Source organism: Achroia grisella, unplaced genomic scaffold (genome assembly GCF_030625045.1).
Source record: "Achroia grisella isolate CSIRO2021 unplaced genomic scaffold, CSIRO_AGI_Agris_v1 utg204, whole genome shotgun sequence".
Lineage (NCBI taxonomy): Eukaryota > Metazoa > Arthropoda > Insecta > Lepidoptera > Pyralidae > Achroia > Achroia grisella.
The window spans coordinates 2,272,840-2,296,379 of NW_026712703.1; the positions used below are offsets into that span (position 1 = coordinate 2,272,840).

The 23,540-nt window shown below is 30.8% G+C and overlaps 3 protein-coding genes across 52 annotated transcripts in view; 1 reads left to right on the forward strand and 2 right to left on the reverse strand.

Annotated features, from left to right (window-relative positions):
* Window positions 1–855: 855 nt before the first annotated feature.
* On the reverse strand, window positions 856–15,481 carry LOC131842011 (breast cancer type 1 susceptibility protein homolog). The gene is made up of 9 exons (XM_059190443.1): window positions 15,113–15,481; window positions 14,187–14,386; window positions 12,104–14,082; window positions 11,425–11,594; window positions 10,231–10,836; window positions 9,548–9,644; window positions 3,082–3,216; window positions 1,639–1,759; window positions 856–1,036 (listed from the first exon to the last, which is right to left on the reverse strand). The coding sequence occupies exons 1-9, from the start codon at window positions 15,190–15,192 to the stop codon at window positions 867–869; spliced, it is 3,558 nt and encodes a 1,185-aa protein (XP_059046426.1). The 5' UTR covers window positions 15,193–15,481; the 3' UTR covers window positions 856–866.
* Window positions 15,482–15,757: 276 nt separating this feature from the next.
* LOC131842070 (ATP synthase subunit delta, mitochondrial) lies at window positions 15,758–19,946 on the forward strand. The gene is made up of 6 exons (XM_059190553.1): window positions 15,758–15,907; window positions 16,471–16,588; window positions 17,461–17,551; window positions 18,007–18,113; window positions 19,041–19,145; window positions 19,781–19,946. Exons 2-6 carry the CDS (start codon window positions 16,472–16,474, stop codon window positions 19,847–19,849), a joined length of 489 nt encoding a protein of 162 aa, XP_059046536.1. The 5' UTR covers window positions 15,758–15,907; window position 16,471; the 3' UTR covers window positions 19,850–19,946.
* Window positions 19,947–20,501: 555 nt separating this feature from the next.
* The window catches only part of LOC131842064 (cell adhesion molecule Dscam2), a 71,060-nt gene continuing 68,021 nt past the window's right edge, over window positions 20,502–23,540 (reverse strand). For all 50 annotated transcript variants that reach the window (XM_059190523.1, XM_059190524.1, XM_059190507.1 and 47 more), the window contains one exon: window positions 20,502–21,913. In XM_059190523.1, the coding sequence (XP_059046506.1) occupies window positions 21,832–21,913 (82 nt within the window). In that variant the 3' untranslated portion in view covers window positions 20,502–21,831. The remainder of the gene's footprint in view (window positions 21,914–23,540) is intronic.

Here is a 23,540-nt window from a genome sequence, read left to right on the forward strand (position 1 = left end):
GAGAATAGATAGCATATTTATTCGATAGTAGTTACAATTTTACATTATTATTGACAATTTCGGTGTGAAAATGAGAATGAATATGCTAAATTGGTTTTAGTATGAGAACAAGAACTTTACTTTCAAGTTATAGTTGCGTGCATGCGTGTGTCTATCACTATATATAATAGATAGGATAACATTGTATGGAGGTATGGCACTTAACTCCTCAGGAATCGCCATGCGTAAAAGACACCTTACAACTATGGTTTCCATAAGGCGATATGATGTTCGTAGTATAGTATTTATATATATTTGGGCCAACTGACTTCATCCTTTATTGGTGCACCGCCAACGCACATTGTAGGCGCTGATAGGTGCACTATTCCATAATTCACACCACAATCATCTAAGTGAGCTCTCAACGAAACGAAGGCAATACTCGTAACTCGATGCGTGCTGTCTAAACAAAAGAGGTGAAATTCTTTATTTGACTAATGTTGAAAGTATGAGTAAAATACCACCTAAAATACTTTTATAACATCGTGTGCTTCGAGATACTACTTACCTTAACATTACCAGATGGGTACACTATATATCTAAAATATGTATATATAATAAATATGTGTCTAAAAGGCTATAGGCATTTATTTATTTATATTACTTTAATGCACTCAATACAAAAGCTACCCTCGATACCTGTGCTAATTCCGAATGTGTTCTTTTTTTTAATCATAACATACTCCCAAGTTAGTCCTTTACTAAAAAGTTGCTTTGATTAAAATATAGGCATATCAACTAATTATCTAAAATGAAATATAAAAGTGTGACATAAAGTCTTATATTAAAAATATTATTATAATAATATATGTATTTGTTTTTATATATCAATCACAATCTTGAGACACGAGATCAGCTGGCCAACACGCGGTCGCTGCGGGTAATAGCGCGGCCGGACACAACAATAGTTCGTGTATGGAATTCAGAGTGTAACTCCCCAGAGAGTTCAAGGCCCATTCATGATTCACCGGTACAATATTCAATTCCATCGCTAAGTCTGCAACAAAGAAATAAAATGTGAGTTCCAGAACTGTGGACTCGATACAAAGTCCAAATCAGATTTCAGAACTCTGTGATTTGGTATGTAGGTACACTCTTGTAAAATATGTAAACATAATGTATGTTATCGCATTAACCTTTTATTGGAACTAGTTAATAAACTCTGCATGATATATGTCTGTATTAACCGTGATAAAAGTAAGTGTTTACATATTACTGCACGTGACCGTACTATCAGTGATATGTAATATAAACTAAGTAGATTAGATTGGAGTTGTAATTATAAATGTGCAACGTTCCTGCAGTTATATAGTTAGCAGATAAAACATGTGGTTAAAGTACGGCCGGGGGGTAAAGGTCTTCAAAAAAATCTTCCTAGTCATTTCCCTTCCGCACTATAATATTCATAAATCAGCTAGTCAAACTGCTTAGTGACAGTGATAAAAAATAAAATGTTCACAAGAGGCCGAAAGGTCGTTATGTGAATAAATTATTTTGAGTTAGAGTTTTAAACCTTCTGGAAGAAATTATAGTGAAAACCGTAACAGAATATATTGCTTGAAGAAATAAACGGAAAAACAGACAAAATATAACGCTTACATATAAATTTATTTTCCTGTGTGTTCTCTGGTTCGGCCAATAGCAAAGCTGGTGTATTGCCAGTCACTCTAACAGCTTTTGCTTCGTTCACCACTCGTCCTCCTGCTGCTTCCAATATATCCTACAATAATTATATATTTTTTATACCATAAGGGCAGCAAACAAGCGTACGGCCCCGTTCTTAGTAAACGGTTACCATAGCCTATGGAACCTACAACCGGGGTGACGTGTGCGTTGTCATCCCTTAATAGACTTTAATACACCCTTCTTAAGATACACAATGCCGTAATGTCCAAAATGTATATGCGTGTAAAGACCACTAAATAAACGATATCTTTCGTTAACAAACGAGGTAAGGCTACATTGTTTTCATATAGAGTAATGTTGAGTCTTACATTCCTACTGCTACCCCACTCTGAGCCCATGATGTTGTATATTAATACATTACAACCCTAGTTTATGTAATTTATTAACATGATACGGAAATAAATAAATAAACACAGATAATAGCCATTTTTGTTAAATAGACATATTATATGACTGCTTGATAAATATATAAACATGCGAAAGCATAATCATGTTTGCATATCCATGGTTAATCTACTACATAAGATCCATATCTTATGGCTTTTAATTGCGTTTTCATATTCATCTGTTTTAATTTCAGCCGTAATACAATACTGGCTAAACATATTGTAAGTAACCTAAAAATATGATGATGATGCAAAACCTTATCATAATTGAAATAAAAACTAATATACATCTTAATCTTAATAATATTATAAAGGCGAAAATACTTACACTTTGTTACTCTTTTACATAAAAACTACTGAACGGATTTTGATGAAACTTATACAGTAATATAGGTTATAGACCAGAATAATATATAAGCTATTTTTTTCTTGTATTTAATGCATCAACATTTCGGAATTCTCGGATAGGCACCAACTATTATGGTTCAGCAACTTCAGCTATCCGTGCGGCATATTAGCTGCTAAGTGCAAGGTAAAGCTTAATATAAGAAGAAAAACTAATTATTTAAACATTTAGAGCTGACTGCTTAGAAATGTACATATCAAAGATGACATCCTTTTTAAAGTTTTGACACAAATGTCTAAATCCACTCTCTACATATTTAGATAGGCTCAATTTTATAAAATTCAATGTTTTGATTATATTTTAAGCCATTTACTATAATGTCTGTAATATCGTACGTGAAATCAGCGCTGACGGATTACCGTGCGATACCGGTATACGCTGTTATGGAAACGGTTACAACGCTATGGTTTTCAGTCATGCGTCAGGAGGAAGGCGAAAGATGAGCATAAAAGCGTACTGGTATAGACATAGCTGTATATAACTTTATTTTGAATTATGGTAGAATACGGTACTTTTTCGTGTTAATAATTTTAGTTTGAGAATTTATTAAGATAATAAATTTACCTTTAGCGTGTTAACATCCAGTATGCTAAATGGCGGCATGCAATAAAATATAATGCCTTCAAATAACTTCTTCTTCGCAAGTCGGGAACGCTTAGGCCCAGGTTCCCCAGTGCCGTCCAGAGCTTCGTATTGTTCCTGCACATGAATAATGCAATGCACAGACTAAAACAAGTCTTATTTAGAGAAGAACAAGATAATTATGGGCAGACAACATAATTGATGAGTGTGTTAGGGTAGCGATTCAACTTTATAACATGGAGTCAGAGATTTTACTACATTTTAGTCATAGTACAATATCTGACGCCATGATTGTGCCCTCACATATGGTTAGGGATTCGATATTTGTACCCTACAAATATATGTTTTCATGACTTGTATGAATCTGGGAATTGATATATTACTTTTTTATATATTTTAAAAAGAGACAAAAACTTTCATTAATGTGATCTAGATGGCGCTGTGTATTGTGTTATGTTATAAAATTATTCCGTAAAAATGGTGAATACCATCTTATTCGCCTAGGTACTTAATAAAATGATGGTATACAAGCTATAGGAAGGAAAGAACTACAAATTAGAAAAAACAAAACACGCTCTATGAAAAATGAACTTTCAGCTTTATACAAGCTAGTTAATAGATATATAAGGAGAGATTATGCAAAATATAGGCAAGATACAATAGAGAGGCACCTACAATATAGCGGAAGTTCAAAAAAGGCTTACAAAGAACTTAAAACAAATAAATCATGGATAGAAGGATTAAGAAGCCTAGGAAAAGATTTATGTAAACGGAGTGATATTGTCAACATTGCAACAGAATTCTATACAAATTTATACAGTGACAGCAAGCAAACAACTAAAATATTAAAGAGAAAAATCGAAAGCAACTACTGTAACAATATTAAACTGATAAATGAAAATGAAATTATGGATGCAATAAAGAGTTTAAAACTAGAAAAAAGCTCTGGAGCCGACAACATACCAAATGAAGCACTAAAATTCGCGAACACGATACTAGCAGCACCATTAAGTGAATTGTTTAATTTGATTCTTCAAAAAGCTGAAACGCCATCCCAATGGTCGGAAGCAAACATCATACTAATTTACAAGAAAGGAGATCCAAAGGATATTGGTAATTATAGGCCGATTAGCTTGCTACCCAGTCTTTACAAACTTTTCTCTACTATCTTAAATAAAAGAATAAGCGCTATGATAGAAGCAAAACAACCGGTAGAACAGGCAGGCTTCAGAAAGGGTTTTCCACAGTTGATCACATTCACACAATCGACTTAATAATGGAAAAATATCAAGAAAAACATGGATCTCTATATATCACTTTTATTGATTACCAAAAAGCATTTGATTCGGTAACACACACAAGTATATGGGAAAGCTTAAACCAACAAGGAGTTGAAGAAGTGTATATAAATGCTATCAAAAGTATATACAACAACAATACAGGAAGAATTAAACTCGAAAGCCTAGGCCCAACCTTTCCCATAACAAGAGGAGTAAGGCAGGGAGATCCCCTCTCTCCAAAATTATTCATAGCCATCCTAGAATCCACTATGGGTAAGATAGATTGGAATAAGTCAGGAATATATATTAAAGGAAGATATTTAAGCCACCTTAGGTTTGCAGATGACCTGGTATTACTTTCAGAGTCGGGTTGCCAGATGCAGTTCATGATAGAATCTTTACATAGTGCTAGTATTAAGGTGGGACTGGAAATGAACCTCACTAAAACTAAGGTAATGACAAACAGCTTTAAAGTACCCATTATAATTAATGGAGAGCCACTGGAATATGTAGAAAAATATGTATACCTCGGAAAAAGAATAAGTTTTGACAGAAACAACAACACACTAGAAATAGAAAGAAGAATACAACAAACATGGAACAAATATTGGAGCCTTAAAGAAATTTTTAAAAGTAATATGCCAATAGCTATAAAAACAAAAGTTATGAATTGCAGTCTCTTACCATGCTTGACGTATGGATGTCAAACATGGAAATTTTTTTTAAAGCTACAAATAGAATCAACGTATGTCAAAGAGGACTAGAGAGAAGCATGCTTAATATTAAAAAATTAGACAAAATAAGACACACCAGGATTAGAGGGATAACTAAAGCAATTAATGCTAAGAGTTATGCAAAGAAGCTCAAATGGAAATGGGCAGGACATATCGCGAGAGTAACAGATCAGAGATGGACAACGCAAGTAACTTTGTGGAGCGGACCACCAGGCAAGAGAAGTAAAGGAAGACCTTTGACTCGCTGGGAGGATGATATCAAACGAGTAGCTGGCTCAAACTGGACATTAGTAGCACAAAACAGAGACAAATGGACATCTTTGGAGGAGGCCTTTACCCAAAATGGGGTTCTTGATAACTAAATATATGTAAATATATAAATACATATTAGCAGTGGCACTCAATGAGGAAGTAGCCATGATTAGTGTTCAGAGTTGCGTATAGATGGCGTGATTGGTATCGATGGAATTCTTCATAGTTTTGCAAACGTTTTAAAAAACAAAACTGTGTTTTCAAAAATGTTTAATCAATTTTTAAAAAGTTATATATACATGTTAAAATGAAATAATGCGTTTAGAAAAGTAATTTTCATATATTTACTCATTTTGTTATTTTCCAGTACTTAATTACACTTTAATCAGTGCTAATATGGGGCTCAATGTTTTCAAAATGCTTTCATAGATGGCATTGTCGTCATTTGTATCGGCCTAATTAAATGTCTTTTTTAAATTTTCCAATAATAAGCACTTAATATATTATTATTGTAAATTAAACATATAAATTTTTTTTAAGTAAATTAAAAATAGCCGAACAAGCAAGTAATACTATTTCCAATAATACTTATGTATGAAGTGTTGTCATATTAAAAATAAATACATGTATTATCGATTTTTTTTAATAATCGATAACAGGATTTTATTACAGCGCATTATTCGATGATGCTTTTAATGAGTCGTTGTGAACAGTAAATTTTCATTATTATGTATTATAGCAGTGTTCCGTTTCAAAGAACGGAATATAGTAGTACATTATTAGTGTCGTTGGTTATTTACATTTGTACTGAATAATCGATTACATAATAATTTAAAATATCGAGTACGAATCGTAGCTGTCTTCGAATACTGGCAACTGGTAAGATTAAAATAGTATTTAAAAAAAAGAGAGAAATCGACCCTAACTCGAATACCATAAAGTTGATTTTCCTTTCTCATTAATATATCATAGCAGTTTGTTTTTAACTTGCGTATGACTCTGTGGTATGATGTTTAACGTGTATTGTTATTATACGGTGCATACATTTCAAAAATTATGTTTTAATGTAGGTACATACATTTCTTTCATACATTTCATACATGTCAAAAATTATCTTTTAATGTAGGTACACACATTTCTTTCATACATTTCATACATTTCAAAAATGAACTTTTTATGTAGGTACATACATTTCATACATGTCAAAAATTATCTTCTAATGTAGGTACATACATACATTTCTTTCATACATTTCATACATTTCAAAAATGAACTTGTAGGTACATACATTTCTTTCATACATCTCATACATTTCAAAAATTATATTTTAATGTAGGTACATACATTTCATACATGTCAAAAATTATCTTTTAATGTAGGTACATACATTACTTTCATACATTTCATACATTTCAAAAATGAAACTTTTATGTAGGTACATACATTTCTTTCATACATCTCATACATTTAAAAAAATATATTTTAATGTAGGTACATACATTTCATACATGTCAAAAATTATCTTTTAATGTAGGTACATACATTTCTTTCATACATTTCATACATTTCAAAAATGAACTTTTTATGTAGGTACATACATTTCATACATGTCAAAAATTATCTTCTAATGTAGGTACGTACATTTCTTTCATACATTTCATACATTTCAAAAATGAACTTTTTATGTAGGTACATACATTTCTTTCATACATCTCATACATTTCAAAAATTATATTTTAATGTAGGTACATACATTTCTTTCATACATTTCAAAAATTATCTTTTAATGTAGGTACATACATTTCATACATTTCAAAAAGTATCTTTTAATGTAGGTACATAACACCCCATGTCAGACCCCTTGTATTTGGAAGAAACTTAAAAATAATGCCAAAAATATTAGATGAATATATTTTTAATACGAATATTGTTTTATTTTTGTTCATCAACTTTATCCCTCACTAACAATACTAGTAGTAGTACATAACCTGGTTTATACCGCTAAAGATATTGAAAGATATACGAGTAATTCAGAATGTTATCAAGTTCAAAATAAGCACACATTACTTGCTTAGATAACAGAGTAATATTACTCGTAATAAAAACATTTGTAACACCCATATGTATACTACGTATGTATATGTAGTAAGTACTTACGCTGCGGCGCCGTGAGACTCGTCTACCTCATCTACTAACCAATAGGAGCGCGCCTCTCGTGTTTCCAGAAAGTTCGCGACTAACGGACGATATAGTAGTAAGGCAATGAGTGTCCCAGTGACATCATTATAATATTTTCTCGTTAAATTTTATTGTAATATACACAATTTCGCACTAAATAACGTGTTACCCCGTTACACATTTCTAATAATGAAAAACCTAGACCAACCCTGTTCACTTAATCTTACAAGATCTGACTTGAAAAATTACGATATCCTCATATAGCCTTTCATTTCCCCTTTCAATACTTTTTCGCATTAAAAAGTAGCCTTTCTCAAGGTCTACATTATCTGTCTACCAAATTTCAATTAAATCAGTTCAGTAGTTTTGGCGTGAAAGCGAGACAAACAGACAGACTGAGTTACTTTAGCATTTATAATATTTGTAAGAATATCGCTATTAAAAATAGGGGTTGGTGAAAGACGGGTGAAAATTTAGGCGTGTATGTATTTTCAATGTAACATTATAAATAAATAAAAAATTGTCCATAATACAAAAAAATATTTTTTCGGGGTAGGCCACCCCTATGACTTAGGGGTATAAAAAATAGATAACAACCCTACCTCAGACCTGGCAAGTATACATATCAAATTTCATCAAAATGTGGGAGAAATATGGCACCTAACACTGTGATACAAAATTTATATATAAGATATAGCGGAATTCTCATTAGGGAAAAGAGGGGTACATCGTAGAATACATGAGGTATATACCAGTAAATTAATTGTAGCTAAAACCAGTCTCTTACACATAACGATTGAAATAAAAAATCATATAGCCCGATTTTGATACGTACGAGTATAAAAGTATCAAAATCGGGCTATACGTATAGCGCAGACGCGTTACAACATATCAAAAAAATAGGCATGGAATGTAAAATAAACCATAACATAATAGGTATATACATTGGCACATAATCCATATCTGCAGAGTGTCGGCTAACGATATTATACCTACACATTTACATTGAATCTTGAATCGTCCCTAATGAGGTACACGATACAGTTACCTACATATCTATTATATACATATCTTTGCAAAACAGATGTCATGTAGACTGAATTGACTGCCATCTATTTTCATGCTTTGTTACTAAGCACCCACTAGTAATCCGAACTGCTTCAGATCTAGCGACATCTAGCGGCTACGGTGGCGAAATAAAATAGCCCGAAGAATAGCCCGAGTTAGGAAGGAACCATTTTCTTGTATGGGATGGGGTATCTGTATGTAATATTATGTTATCTGTGATATTAGTAACAAATAGATTAATAATAATAAATACATATAGTAAATAATAATAATAATAAAAATACTTGAATATAAATTAACAAATAGTGATAAATATATATTTCTAAGTTACTAACACCATAAATTTGTAATAAGCAAGAAATAAAAAGGCTTTTTTAATTTTTAATTTTAATTTTAATTTTTAATACAAGGTATACATATTAGCTTGTATACCATCATTTTATTAAGACTGGCATACAAAATTATGTTTGAAATTAATTATATTGGTAAACAGGCACATCATATTTCACTTATATTTCGCACATAGTCATGTTACATGCACTGTAATTTATTTATTTAACTAGCTGTACCCTCGACATTTTCCGCGTGAAATTTAACTTTATTTTTCTAAAATAAAAGTAGCCTAAGTTACTCCTTATTACATCAGCTACCTGCCAAAAAGGTCCCGCCAAAATCGGTCCAGCCATTTCTGAGATTATCCGGAACAAACAGACAGACAAAAATTGTAAAAAATATTATTTTGGTGTATGTACCGTATTCATATACATGTAGTAAAAATGGTAATTTCAATATTACAAACAGACACTCCGATTTTATTTATATGTATAGATTCCAAAGAAATCGTCATAGTTTTATATATTTACTATAAAAACGGAGGCCAGTAATAATAAAAAAAAATTGTTTAGTAATAATAAATAGTAGTTGAATAACACATACCTCTTTTACAATTTGATTACTTTTTAAACAATTCTGAACCCATTCGAATGAAACAATCCATTTGGATGCCGCCAATGCGCACATGTATTTAACTGATCTGTAATTATTAAAATAATGTCATAAATAATTAACACTTGCAACGGTTTAGCATTTTTCTACACAAATGCATAATATCAAGTATATTACACATATTCTAATTTTATCGTCAATTAAGTAAGTAGGTGTACACATTTATTACAGTGAGAATTTGTATGTGCTTTAATAAATTTGAAGTCCTAGAATTCAGTTGGTGTGATCAACCACTCTCCAATCTATACTTTTGCAGCATTTTAACAACGCTGTTAACCATTTGAATCAAGTCATTCTGTGACGATCATGCAATTGCAAACAAAATATAATTAAACTGCCTTTTGCAGGTAAGTGTATGTGATGCAGAGCTCAATGAAAAGAGCTAGGAGACATGGGGGACGAGCCTACCGTTGTCTCACGGATTAATTTTTGGTTTTGTTATCATTGTTTCCTTGACCAGAGAGTAGTCAGAAATATAAATTGACACAGTTTTTTTACGCCGGCCAGATTTATACTTTATACTCAAACTTTTGGCTTTTAAAAGTCGGGTTAGTAAACCACTACGCCACGCTCTATAAGTATTATTAATATTGCCGCAAAAAATATTATCATACCTTTGTGACCTATTTTCATCATCAACTCCAACAACCAAATGAGTCAAATCTTTAGTATATTTATCTGTATATTGCCAATTATATTGACGACACAACAGTTTCACTTTAGTAAGCTCCACAGGGTTCAGGCATGATCCAGCCAAGCAGTTATTCATATTATTATTTTTAATATTTCTTGATATCAATGGCATTCTTATCGGCGATTGAGGAGATTCTTCAAAAGCCTTACACAAAAATTCTTTTTCTTGGGTAGTTTTCACTATTGGTTCAGTTGTTGGACATAATGTCTGGTCTATATCATCAATATTGTCTGTATCAAAATGAAGTGATTTTCTTGCTATAGGAGTAGACTTGTGTTTTATGTGATCAACAAATCTATTAATTGTAACTGGTGTTTCCAATGTATTTTTCCTTGGAAGAGCTGCAATAACAGTTAAATCTTTAGTGCCTTTTGTAGATTTTGGCACTGTATCAGAGATATTAATAATACTTTCAATCAGCCGTCCTTCAGAATCAGATGAATGTTTGTTTTTACTTTTAACTATCTTCTCTGCTTCATCATTTCTTGACTCATTTTTATTCTTAGGCCTTGTAAAGGATACCGTCCTGAAACAGTTCATTAATTTATCTCTAGATGTTGTTTTGTATGAACTCAATCTATAGCTCTTACATCTATGACATATATTTAAATTTTACAATATAATAAAATTTACAAGTAGAGCAATGACATAATCATACACCAATCACAACATTCTTACTAATGAGGGATCAATAATAAATTTGATAAATTAACTTAATAATTTAGTTCTTCGTTTTTTATATTTAACACTGATTGTATAATTGCTCTGTCAGCAATTTACAATGTTATTCATTTAATAATACTCGTATTAAAATATCTGTGTTTAAATACATTTTCATGGAGAAAAGTATTTGGAAACTATAAAAGCAAGTTGTGAATGTAATACAAGTATTTTTTTATGGCAGATAGATGTGCAATATATTCTATGAATTATCATATTAGTTATTCCTACCAGAATATTTATTAGTAATCATTTATAAATATTAAACATTGTATTATACAATATTCTTTATAAAAACAACAATTGTTTCTGTGCATACACTACCTACTATTTGATGCAAAAATGGTTTACTTAATTATGTATAATGATTATAGTGTTCATTTAAGTAGCTCACTTTTGAGGTGTTTCTTCTACAATACTTTTATCAGAATCATCAATTTCAATGTCCAGTAGAGGTGTACATAATTCTTTTTCCTCATTTTCAACTTCATGTGTGGATGCTAAATTTTGACACAATCCCGGAGTTAGTAAGTCCTCTATATGTTGTTGAGTAGAGCTGGGAACCTGCAACATATTAACATTGCATAACTACTAACTGTGCTAAAAAATACACTAGTTTAGTGTACAACAAATTATCTATTCCATCTTTCCAAATTCAATTGTCGTAGGCGTAATAATTTCAGCTCGGAAGACGTCCACTGCTGAACAAAGGCCTCCCCCAAGGATCTCCGTAGGCTAAATATATTTTGAAAATTGGAAAGGATAGTGATAAAAGGACAAAAAGAATGTGATAAAAAGAATAAAGGAAATTGGTCAGTGGAAGGATTAGAAGCCTCCCATACTCCATCTATAGGGTAGGCTAACGCTGCCGGATTTTCAATAGTATGCTAACTCGAACTTGCGACCGGCAATGGTGTTCATAAGTACACCGTCTGGATGGCTTTTAGTGGGTAAGAATATTATACACCCCCTTGGCGCACCTCTGACAGTGGTATAGTTTTTTGAAGATTTTTCCACAGGATAAATAAAATGGGGGTCAGGTTATTATACAATATTATACACACTACACTTACTTGAATTTCAAGGTCATTTAGTCGCTTAAAATCATTTTCTTTGTCCAGATACGAAAACACATTTTCACTGTTGTTTTCATTATTCAATGTAACCTTATGTCCAGATGTTTCAAGCTCTTTCTGTTGATCTTCGGATAAAGAAATTATAGTTGTTCCAGTTTTATTATGGTGATCATTTTTGATCATGTTTTTACTTTTTTGAGTGTCCCTAATATCTGCATCTATACTGGAGAATACTTGACCCATGATTATGTCATAATTCATGACTTCACTATGAATTTCATTATTCTCTTGTGTATTAACATCATTTTTATCTGTCAATTTTATTTTTTTGCTGCTAGGTAAATCATCATTTATCTCTCTGCCTCTTTTATCAGTACCTTTTTGCATTTTATTGCTTTTTATTGTAGGCATCAATATTTCTGAAGTTGTATGTTTTGTATTTTTTAATAACTGCACATTGGCTTCTTTTACAGAATTGCTATCAAATATATCTAATTCATTTACATCATCTTCCTTTGTATTTGTTATCACATTGGTTGAAAAATACACAGGTTTCATATTGTTCAAATTTTGTTTTTCAGGACATGAATCAGTTGCTTCACATTCCATAATGTTACACAATTCTTTTTCTACACTTTCAGTAATTTCGACTGGGGCAGTTTTCGTATCAGCTGATGCAGTATTTCTTTTAACAGAAAGAGATTTTTTCATATTATTATCTATATTAGAATTGTTACTCGCTATGTTACAATGCATTTTTTCACTTACAACAGACGCATCCTTGCTTTTTTTGTTATCTCCTATATCATTAAAATCCATATTATTACATGATATATTCTTAGATAAAGTGTGGGGACCTAATGTTGTTTGAACTTCTTTATCGGTATGTAAACTATAATCAGAATTATTTTTCTTTTTCTTTATAAAAATATTTGTTAATGAATTGCCTATTTTAATTGTAATCTCAATATCATCCATATTATCATTACTATTGCAATGAATATCATAATTACTTGTTTGAACATTATTTTCTACTGGTCTGGGTTGTAAAGAACTTTTTTTTACAAAAGTCATTTTTTGATGTCTCTCTGCTACATCAACTTGTGACTTTTCAGAGGATTGTTTTATTTTATTATAATTGTTATGATGCTTTTTTTCAGTTTCTATAATATTAGATGTATCAATAGGTGATTCCTTTTTTTCTGGTTGTATATTTTTTTCAAAATTGCTGTCATGAGTGTTAACAGTTTTTCCTGAAACGGTATGTGCTAGTGAAGCTGTTTCCACTTTATTGATTAAATTAGTAGTAGTGTCTTCAATTATGTGATCATAATTTTTGGAATCTGAATTTGTAGTTGTTTCTGGCTTTCTCTTTATACTTGCTTGACCTTTTCTACACATTTCTATTGATACATTTAATTTATTTCTATTCTGTTTATTTAACTTACTGAATTCTTTGCGCATTTTTTTAACATTGCCCCAATTTTTCTTATTCTTATTAGATTTAATTTCTGTTTCAACACTTGAATTTTTCGAACTGTTTTTATCCCTTGATATATCATGATTTCTTGAGTCAGGCTCATTATTTTTAAAGTCTCTTTTCCTAGAACTTCTACGTGGGTTAACCATTGTATTGTTTTTATCATGGAGAGTATATTCTTCTGAAGGATTATTCTTGTTGAATTTGTTTATATTTTCATTTGTTACAGACACCATTTCAATTTTTTCCCAATCATCTTGTGGTTGTTGTTTATGAATTACTTTTTTAGGAGAAACAGTTCTTTTTGTATCTGTATGAATTTGAACTTTACTTGTTAATTGTTCCACCAATATCACATCTTGAGTCAAATTTTCCGAACTAGGCAAGGGTGCTGAAAAGTGATTTTCAGAATTCTCTAACCAATTCTTTACATTTTTTGTGGGATCATGTTCAGAATGCAGTTCATTATCTTGTACATTAAGTAGAAATTCATTTACTGTAAAGGCATAATAAAGTACAATATTAATTTCAAACTGTAAGTCTCCAAATTTTGTATCAAAAGCATATAATTGAACAAAATTGTTATAATTATTTACTTACACTTAATATTGAAATTTTTTTCAAAGGTTTCAATGAGGGTATGTATATGGTCAGTTTTATTCTGGACTGGTATGTTAAGTCTTAAAGCTCTTTTTTCCAATGGAGCTGCACAACTAGGGCAGGTTCTTTGTTTTCTCCAACATGTGTGACAAAATGTATGTCCACATTTGGCAGTTTCTGGAGCTATATAGTATCTGCAACTAAAATACTTTGTTTCAAAGAGATACATATTAGTAAGGGACCTTTAGATATAGAGTAAACATCTAAGCCACTTTTTTTACATATTCTAATGCTGTTGTCAACAGCTGGCCTTTACAACATCACTATACAAACATGATAAGATATACACTACCAATTCCAGAATCAGCATACTCCCTTACAGGGTAAGTAGATAGAATCTAGTTATACACATAACTTTAGTTCAAAGATTTCATAATTACTCTCATTTATAAACACAAGTACCAGAGATCTGATAAGCAACTACAAAAAATTACACATGATGTGACATATACATTTTCACATAGAATATCAAAAATTTTATTATAATTGTGTACTAACTCCATTTTTATATTCATTCTATATATATAATGTAAAAATATGTGCATAGGTTATTACAATGTACTGTACTACATTAAGTATGTTTTTGAGTCTATAATCTTATGGATGACTATGGATTTGGAATGGTGCTCTTATCTGCATCAATTGTGAATGCTAACAGGGTTTTAATGAATAAGTTGGGGGACATAGGTCATTTATACAGCACATATCAGGGCTTAACCAATTGTTTCTAGGGAGGAGTATGTGGACAGTAATAATAACATTCTCCACTATAAATCTTTAAGTAATGTTATAATCATTATTGATCAGCTTAACTTTACCTCAGAATAGGGATAGCGTATATTTCTTAAGGTAATTCAGGTACGTACCATTCCAGACATGTAACTTGTTCCAAGAGAGAAGAAATTAATTTTGTTATATGTCTTATGTTCAATTCTTGTATAGTCATTTCTAAATACCTTTTATAAAAATCTATATTAATTAGCAAACAAGAACTCAATCGATGTAAATTTATACCACATCAGAACTAAATTATTTTCAATTATATGTGAAAACTTTTTTATTCTATAACTTTTAAAAACTGTTTATATATAATAATAATGATTGAAACAATCGACAATTGTTAAGAAATACTATTAATTGAGTATAAATAACTAATTACAAATATGCGTTTACTGAGCCTATATAACATTAGTGTTTCGCGCTTTTTTATGCAATATAATAACCAAACCAAAACAAAAGTTTATGACATGACGTTAAAGACGTATGATTACGTCATAAAAAAGGCCAAAGTTGATCAAAGTAAACTATGGCTGTATGGGCTGAGTCCTTTTGCCTTTCCCTAAAAAGGGAAAAACCGAACCAAAAAAAATCAAAGTAAACTGAAATATACTAATAAAGCATTACATTATCAAATTTACTTCATACATTTCTGAATTAAGGCTTAGAACATACAGTTCAATCTCTAAGTTTGACAGTACCTTGTACGTCAGTTCAAATGCTCATGTTGGCAACATTGATCGTCCGTCGTCCGTCATTCTTCGATTTTTCAGATTTCAATTAATTACGATATTCAGGATTCACTGTCATAGTTTAAAATAATTCTAATTCTTACTACTTTCTGATATTTATACTTGGGTGTATCTTGTAATAATATTATAAATGTAAGTAATACAATTATCATTAAATTCAGGCTTACATTTGTTATCATTATTCTCTATCTATCATTCAGACGTTACATAAGTCTTCATATTTAGACCACAATTTTTCTTTTTCAGTAGAAACAATTGCTAAGTGTTGTATCCATCAAGTTAATGCTAATATCTCGCATGTTTTCTTATTATGGTCTGGTTATTATAGTTGGTCTCTTCTTAGTTAGCATATTTTAACTATTCTTGTTTAACAAGTGAGGTTATATCAAAACTATATTGTATATTTTAAAAACGACTTACTACTGAAACATTACATAGATTTGAAGTATTTAAAAAATAACATTGAAGCGAATGAATGCTACCATTACTTTATTAATAAAACACCTATTTACTTTCAAATGTGTACTCTTTCAACAAAAGTTATTGCTATGAGTTTGTATTACTAATGTACTTAAATTGGGCCCTGATAATGAAAATTTAATAGTAATAATTTTAAATCACTACTTTTATATAAAATATGTATTGAGGTACAAATATACCTTATATGTCTTTATAATATTTCAATAAAATTTTAGAATGGCCATGGCACTTCGTAACATGTTAAGGAGTGCATCAAGGAGGCTCCAAGTTCGTAATTATGCTGATGCACCCAAGGAAGGTGATTTAGCACTCACATTTGCTGCTGGTAATAAGGTAATTATAATAATAATTGAAGTTTAATTTTTTATTTTATTGTAATGACAAACAAACCGCGGCCTACCTGATGGTAAGTGTTAACCATCACCTGTATACATGAACAGAACTATAGACATCACATTATTATGTGACACCTGTTATACCACTCATTAATTGCCATTCCAGAACACTGAGATAATTATAATTGACAATGATAATTGATGCTGCTACAAAGCTCCCAAGACAAGCTGCTTGGCAGTTTAAATAGGTTAGACTGATCCTTCTGGGTACCTACCCAGAAGGATTTTACAGTCTAACTCTTTATAGTAAATATTTTATAGTAAAATTTTATAATTTGTATGTCTTCTAAAGCATCCATAAAGGTGTTATTAAATATTCAATTGTAATTTTTATAACATTAGTATCAGTAGACATAATCTTAAAACTAAATGATTATTTCAAAGTACAGAATTAATTTCATTTTACAATTACATTATTTGAATAATAAAAACAAACATATAATTAGGATAATTGTATTATAATCATTTTCCATCAATACTACATACATTTTAATTTGGTGAGGCTAACTATTAGAAGTAATTTAAATTGTTATAAAAAGTAGTATTTAGTTTGTTATTTCCTTAGTACCACCTAAGCACTGTCCCGAAATATAATTAAATGTATTTATTGCTATTGAGGTTTGAGACGAGAAATAAAATTCAGATTGTTATTAGCAATATCTAGAATATGTTTTATTTTGTGGAACCAAAGAAAGTTTGTAATTATTTAGTTTAGATATCTTTTAGAAATAAACTTGTAGATTTTACAATATTCAATATTTTGTTAGTTAATTAGTGGTACATTATTGATATTATATTAACTGCTTACAGGTGTTTTATGATAAGCAAGTGGTGAAACAAATTGATGTACCATCATTCAGTGGATCTTTTGGCATTCTGCCAAAGCATGTACCAACACTTGGTAAGTAAATGTAATGTTACAGCAGGATAATAAGCAAAACCCCTTGTTATTCCCAAAAAAAGTAGATATTATACTCAAACAAGGCAGTTCATAGCACTTAAATAGAAAGCAATTGCTAGAAAGTAATTGATGTGTAATGTATATTTATATGTAACTTCTGGACAAAGCCATTTTCTACAAGTTATGTGTATCTGAAAGGTATTATAACTGGTATATTGGTCAGTTTGATTTATCATTGTTGCCTTTCTTCGATTATTTGGGACCAGCATAGTATGTTTTTTATGAATACAATTTTCCTCATAGGTCATTAATTTTTTTCAATCTTTGTCTCCCTTTACATATATCTATCTACATGTATCTGAAGTACATAGTTATTATTGAAGTATATATATATTATTAAGTTCATAGTATGATTATAATTATACAATGTTAAGTATAGATTTTTATGCTTATAGCTGTTCTTCGCCCTGGTGTTGTGACTGTGGTTGAAAATGATGGCAAACAAAACAAGATCTTTGTCTCTTCTGGAACAATTACAGTAAATGATGATTCTTCTGTTCAGGTAACACATTTTTGTATACATTATATTTTAGTTTTTGCTATTATGATATATAATACATAATGACTAGAAGTGAATGTTACTAATATTATAAATGCAAAACTTTGTGAGTATGGATGGATATATGTTACTCCTTCATGCAAAAGCTACTGAATGGATTTCGAAGAAACTTTACAGTAGTATAGCTTGCTAGCTATTCGCCCTGGCTTCGCACAGGTGTACATGTATTATACATGTATAAACCTTCCTCTAGAATCACTATGTAGTAAAAAAACTCTTTAAAATCCGTTGCGTAGTTCTAAAGATTTATGCATACCTAACATACTAAGTATACATAGCAGTCTTAAGACTTTGTTTTATACTATGTAATGATACGTCAGAATAACACATTGGCTACAAATATCATGCAGGTGAAACCGCAGGCACAGCTAGTGTATAATAAATACTGTCATTATTGTGAGTCCTATAGTATTCTTAGAACATTTACATTATGCAAGGATTCATATCATCATCATCTGCTTCTTCCTTATCTCATTTATTTGCGGTCGGCATAATATGTTTTCTTCATTCATTCATCGTTGTTCACAATCACCTCATTATTTACACACACATTTTTCATCATTCTGTTGATGTACAATGATAAACAAGAGGTTTAGCGCGGGTTTACCGGGTCATATGCTTTCATTTTAGGATTATACTTTTATTGAGGCGTATACTTGTATTAATGTCGATATTAATGAAATAAATCATGACATATCCATTTCAATGCTAGTAAACCATTTGTCGACTTTTTTTCTTTTATTCTTTGCAGTTTTTATATTGTCTATTCTAGTCTACTTTGTCTACTGCTCTAAATCTGCGCATAGTTGAATACAGTGTGAAATTATAAACGTATATCACAGAGTATAATTTTTTTTTATACTTTTGCAGGTACTAGCGGAAGAAGCTCATCCATTAGAAAATTTGGATCGTAGCGCCGCACAAGAGGCCCTTAGTAAAGCCCAATCTGAACTTAGCTCTGCAGCTAATGATAAGGTTTGTCATAATATCATCAGACATTTTGTATATTGTGTAGATTTTAAAGATAATGTAAGTAATTACCACGATAGCTTTTTATGTCATGGACTGAAGAACTTGGACCGCAGCGACAATGAGCTTCAATAAGCCATGCCAAACGCCATATCTTCATTTGTAAATTTACAGTACTTGAATATTAGCAGAAATACATTAGTTTCTATACCCTGATACCATGAAAGCATTAGTGTTTTAGAATTTTATATGCAAACATTTATATTTATTTATTTATATAAATCCAAAATGATTGATTTAAATAAATCTGGGACATGTTGACAGGCTTGCGACTTGCCTGCCACCTTGGGTTCACCCAGCTCAGATATACCCAGCAAAATGTTCACCCCAAGGACTACATTTGATGCCTCCTCAATCTAGATGTAAAGTAGATAAAATAAGACGTTTAAATACTGCTATTTTTTACGGCTCAAAAGAAGACGATACCTCTTTGAAAAATTGACACCGTGTTTGCATATTTTCTTAATTTTTGTTTCATAATTCATTGTTAAATAATTCCTAGAATATCTCTATTTCAGTACAATAGTGTTTACATTAACAAAATCTTATTAAGTGTTAATAATGTTTGTTATTATTTATAGGCTAAAGCGGAAGCTGCCATTGCTGTTGAGGTGGCAGAAGAGATCGTGAAGGCAGCGGCTACAGCGTGAACGGTTATCAAGTTATAGTCAACAACAGTTAGTGTTAAAATCGTATTTATTATATTGCTTATGTATAAATAAATATTCCTACCATCTCAGTAGAAAACTATAATTTGATTTCCCTTCACTCAGCATGGAATAATAGTGGATGTGTCGAAATAAAACAAGTTCATGTTGTCGACTCTTGAGTAGTTTATTATTCAATACAAATCAAACACTTTGGTACAAACAGTTAGTTGCGTTGCATTGCGTTACTTGTCATTATAACTAAAGTTAATCAACTTTTGACTATACGCAAAACTTATATTGCCACGAGAATATAAAAGAAAGTGTCACGATAAAAAATACGCCAACACAATTCAGCATCTTGATAAAATATCTTGTTAATTATTATCAATGCATAGCTATTATTATAATTTCGAATAAAATTCTTATTTAATTTGTTCACATTAATTTTTAACTAATTTCAATTTAATTCAAATTTCCTAATTGGAAGGTTATGAGAAGATATCGGTTGCTAGGAAGTCGCGAGAACCTAACTAGAAGCCTACATTGCCAAGCTTACACGACGATGCACAACATATAAGGGAAACACCTAGAAAACGACACACGCGTGTCTTACACCTAATCATTTGCATAAATATAGAAGGATAAAATTACGATTAATAGTATGATTAATAAAAATGCGCCTTAGTATACTAGAGTAATATTAAAAAGCATTTAAATTCCATGTCAGTAATGTTTATTACTTCTTCGATGATGTTCAATTTGTTACTCCTTTATACTGGTAAGGTAACTATATTGTAATAGTATATATGTATACCTATGTCCCATAGGTGTATATTTCATCGCGGCGATTAAAATAGTTTACCTTTAATATTAAATTTCATATAATTATAATGTAACACATAGTATGTTACTAACTAGCTACTGATTAAATAGTAGTTACTTTTTTAAAAGTTGATTAATTGATTAATTACTATAAAAAGAAGCTTAACACTAATCTTAATCTAAATAGTATATGCGTAAACGCAAACGTAATAGAAAAAAAAAGGAGTATAGAAGGGCAATAATAATTCAAAGTCGTTAAGAAAACTATAACATTACTAATTAAAAGGAAGCATTGTCACATCCAAGCCATTGCTGGATTATCTATAAATTACCTTTCTACGAGTACAAATAACGTATTAGTAATACATCACGTAAAAATAAAACGGGATAAAAATACAAAAATATCACATTGTTAAATTGTTGAGCTTAATTTAAACCGAAACTTTGTGGTAAACCCAATACTCATTTTAATTTTTAAATTAAGCTAAACAAATAAGATCAAATAAGGTAAATATTAACTCGCTGTCGACACAGCATCTGTCTGTAGTAAACGTGCGACACTTGGCTTATTATCGCTGTCTATTACATGCAGGTATCTAATTAATATTATGTATTTGGTTAGGTTTAGAGAACGCGTCACTTTACTAAAACGAATATAGGTATATCAATTTGAAATAACTACCACAACCATAATTTTCCGTTTTATATATTTCATGGTAATACTACAAAATGACGCGCCGGTACAGGTAGCCTCTACTAGAAAAGCAGACGTCAACCAACTATGCAATTTTACTACAGACTTGTTGAGCCCAAACCTACATATAAATAATACGAATATGGCACAACTCGTGCCCACGTAGAATTAAAACTAAAAGAAAAATCCAGCCAACTAAGTTGGGATAATTTCAAAAGGAAACAGCAACACAAATTAGCGACACACTAATAAAATGAATTAAATAAAATAAAGGTAATTTTTTGGCACTAGGATCACTATCTTGCTGAAAACAATTGTTCGCAGCGCTTGGCATAATTTAATTAGCGTAAATATTGCCGCTAAATAAAATGGGCTACATTGTTTCAGCAAGATGTTGATGGTCCATAAAATTAAAAACACCGAGTTGGCTGCGTGTCGCTCTGTGGTTGTGGTCTTGATTTACAAGTTACACTGCCACAGTATCGTAGGCTGTGAGTCCCCCCCGCCCGTGGATTGCTTGCTGGGGGATTGGGGTGGCTGCTTCTGGTCTGAAATTTATCCGAAAATAGACTATATAATTATTGTTTTACTTCATTAATTATTATTCTTTCAATAAATAAAAAAAAAATTGTTTAGAATTCAATTCGGTAACTATTTTAATAGTGTTTTATAATAGTTGAGAAACTTTAAACATAATACGCAATACGTGTAATCATTTCGGCTACAGATATATTTATATATTTTATATGTACCTAAGTCTATATTACCTACTTAGAAATTTAAGAAAAGTAATTAACTTTTAAAATAATCAGCTGGAATATAAACTACTTGCTATATACATCTTTTCAAAAAGCAAAAATTTTTGAAATTAAATAGAAATTTGTATATATTTTAATCGTACTCGTAATAGGTAGAATTCTTGGTTAAATATGCTACTTAAAAATACCTCTCTACAAGCGGGCTCCGTAACAGAAGTTTTGTTCTTAGTAACACAGTTTACAATTTATACATCCACAGAACAACAACGGAGAGGTGTACGTGATGGGTTCGGTTTGGTATAAAAACAAAGCTGACAAGCAAGTCAGCATAACACAAAATCAGTTATTATAGAAGAAGAAGTTTCACGTTAAATTCCATAGGCGTTAAAGATTGAAGTAGTAGTGTCGTAAGGATTTTTAATATTGTTGAGGAGCGCGCAAGCAGTTTTGGAATATAACTAGTGCAAGTTAACAAAAAAGTAAAAAATAGGATTACAGAGTGCCTATTTTTTTAAATACCTGCAAAATACAATCCATGCCGGTTATGATAAACTATTAAAAAATGTAGCCTGTGGGCATTGGAATGTTTTGTCTTACCATTCTTTCAGCAAAATAAATGGGTTTATAGTGCACAATATAGGTTAGAGTGTTAGCCACATAATATTAATCACGTAAAAAAACACATAAAAGAGGATAGCAAAATGAAAGATATTTAATAAATAAGATATCTTTTTCACATACTTTCACTTACTGTTTCCTGTAGACCACGGATGCAGAACATAACACATGCTTTATTACGGCATAGACTAGTTATACACGATGCGTTATTATAATATGGTCTATGGCACGACACATGTAATGGTACTAGCACACACGCAAGGATCGGCTAAGTCTGTTGTATTAGTTTTGAGTTGAATAGATGTCAAAGTAAACAATATTTTTGTATCTACTTCATTTACACGGCTAAGTGGTCTAACAAATTCCAATGCTGTAATCAGACTGTACTACATACTTACATTCATGATATATTAGTTTTATTTGGAATGTTAATAAAGAAATTAATTAATAAATGCGTAATTTCTTTGTTAAATATTTTGCTGGAGGATATTAACAAGAATTTAATGAATATTTTTATATTTATTTGATTTGTGATTATCGTTAGGAATAATTATTTTATAAAATAAGAATAAACACATACAAAAGGGGTTAAAATAAGTAAGAATGTTAATTGTCATCAAGGCATATTGTTGACAATTAACACTAAAATTGTGAAATTTAAGGGGGTCTTCTATGTGATGGGTTGAAAAAATCGATTTTTTTTTTTCATAAATTGCTCCCTTAACATGTCTAGAATACGGTAGTAAAGCGATTTTTGAAAATTCGAAGTCGTTTTAAAGATACAGCAGGTAAAAGAAAG

What these genes read in the sequence shown, in the direction of transcription:
- LOC131842011 (XM_059190443.1), bottom strand. Translation starts at nt 15,192, where the DNA reads ATGACTATACAAGAATTGAACATAAGACATATAACAAAATTAATTTCT. An exon ending in CAAGTTACATGTCTGGAATG is followed by an intron (nt 14,387 to 15,112) that starts GTACGTACCTGA and finishes AAAGTATTTTAG; the next exon opens with TTGCAGATACTATATAGCTC. An exon ending in TGGATGTTAACACGCTAAAG is followed by an intron (nt 1,760 to 3,081) that starts GTAAATTTATTA and finishes TAATTATTGTAG; the next exon opens with GATATATTGGAAGCAGCAGG.
- LOC131842070 (XM_059190553.1), top strand. Translation starts at nt 16,472, where the DNA reads ATGGCCATGGCACTTCGTAACATGTTAAGGAGTGCATCAAGGAGGCTC. An exon ending in ATGATGATTCTTCTGTTCAG is followed by an intron (nt 18,114 to 19,040) that starts GTAACACATTTT and finishes ATACTTTTGCAG; the next exon opens with GTACTAGCGGAAGAAGCTCA. An exon ending in GCTCTGCAGCTAATGATAAG is followed by an intron (nt 19,146 to 19,780) that starts GTTTGTCATAAT and finishes TATTATTTATAG; the next exon opens with GCTAAAGCGGAAGCTGCCAT.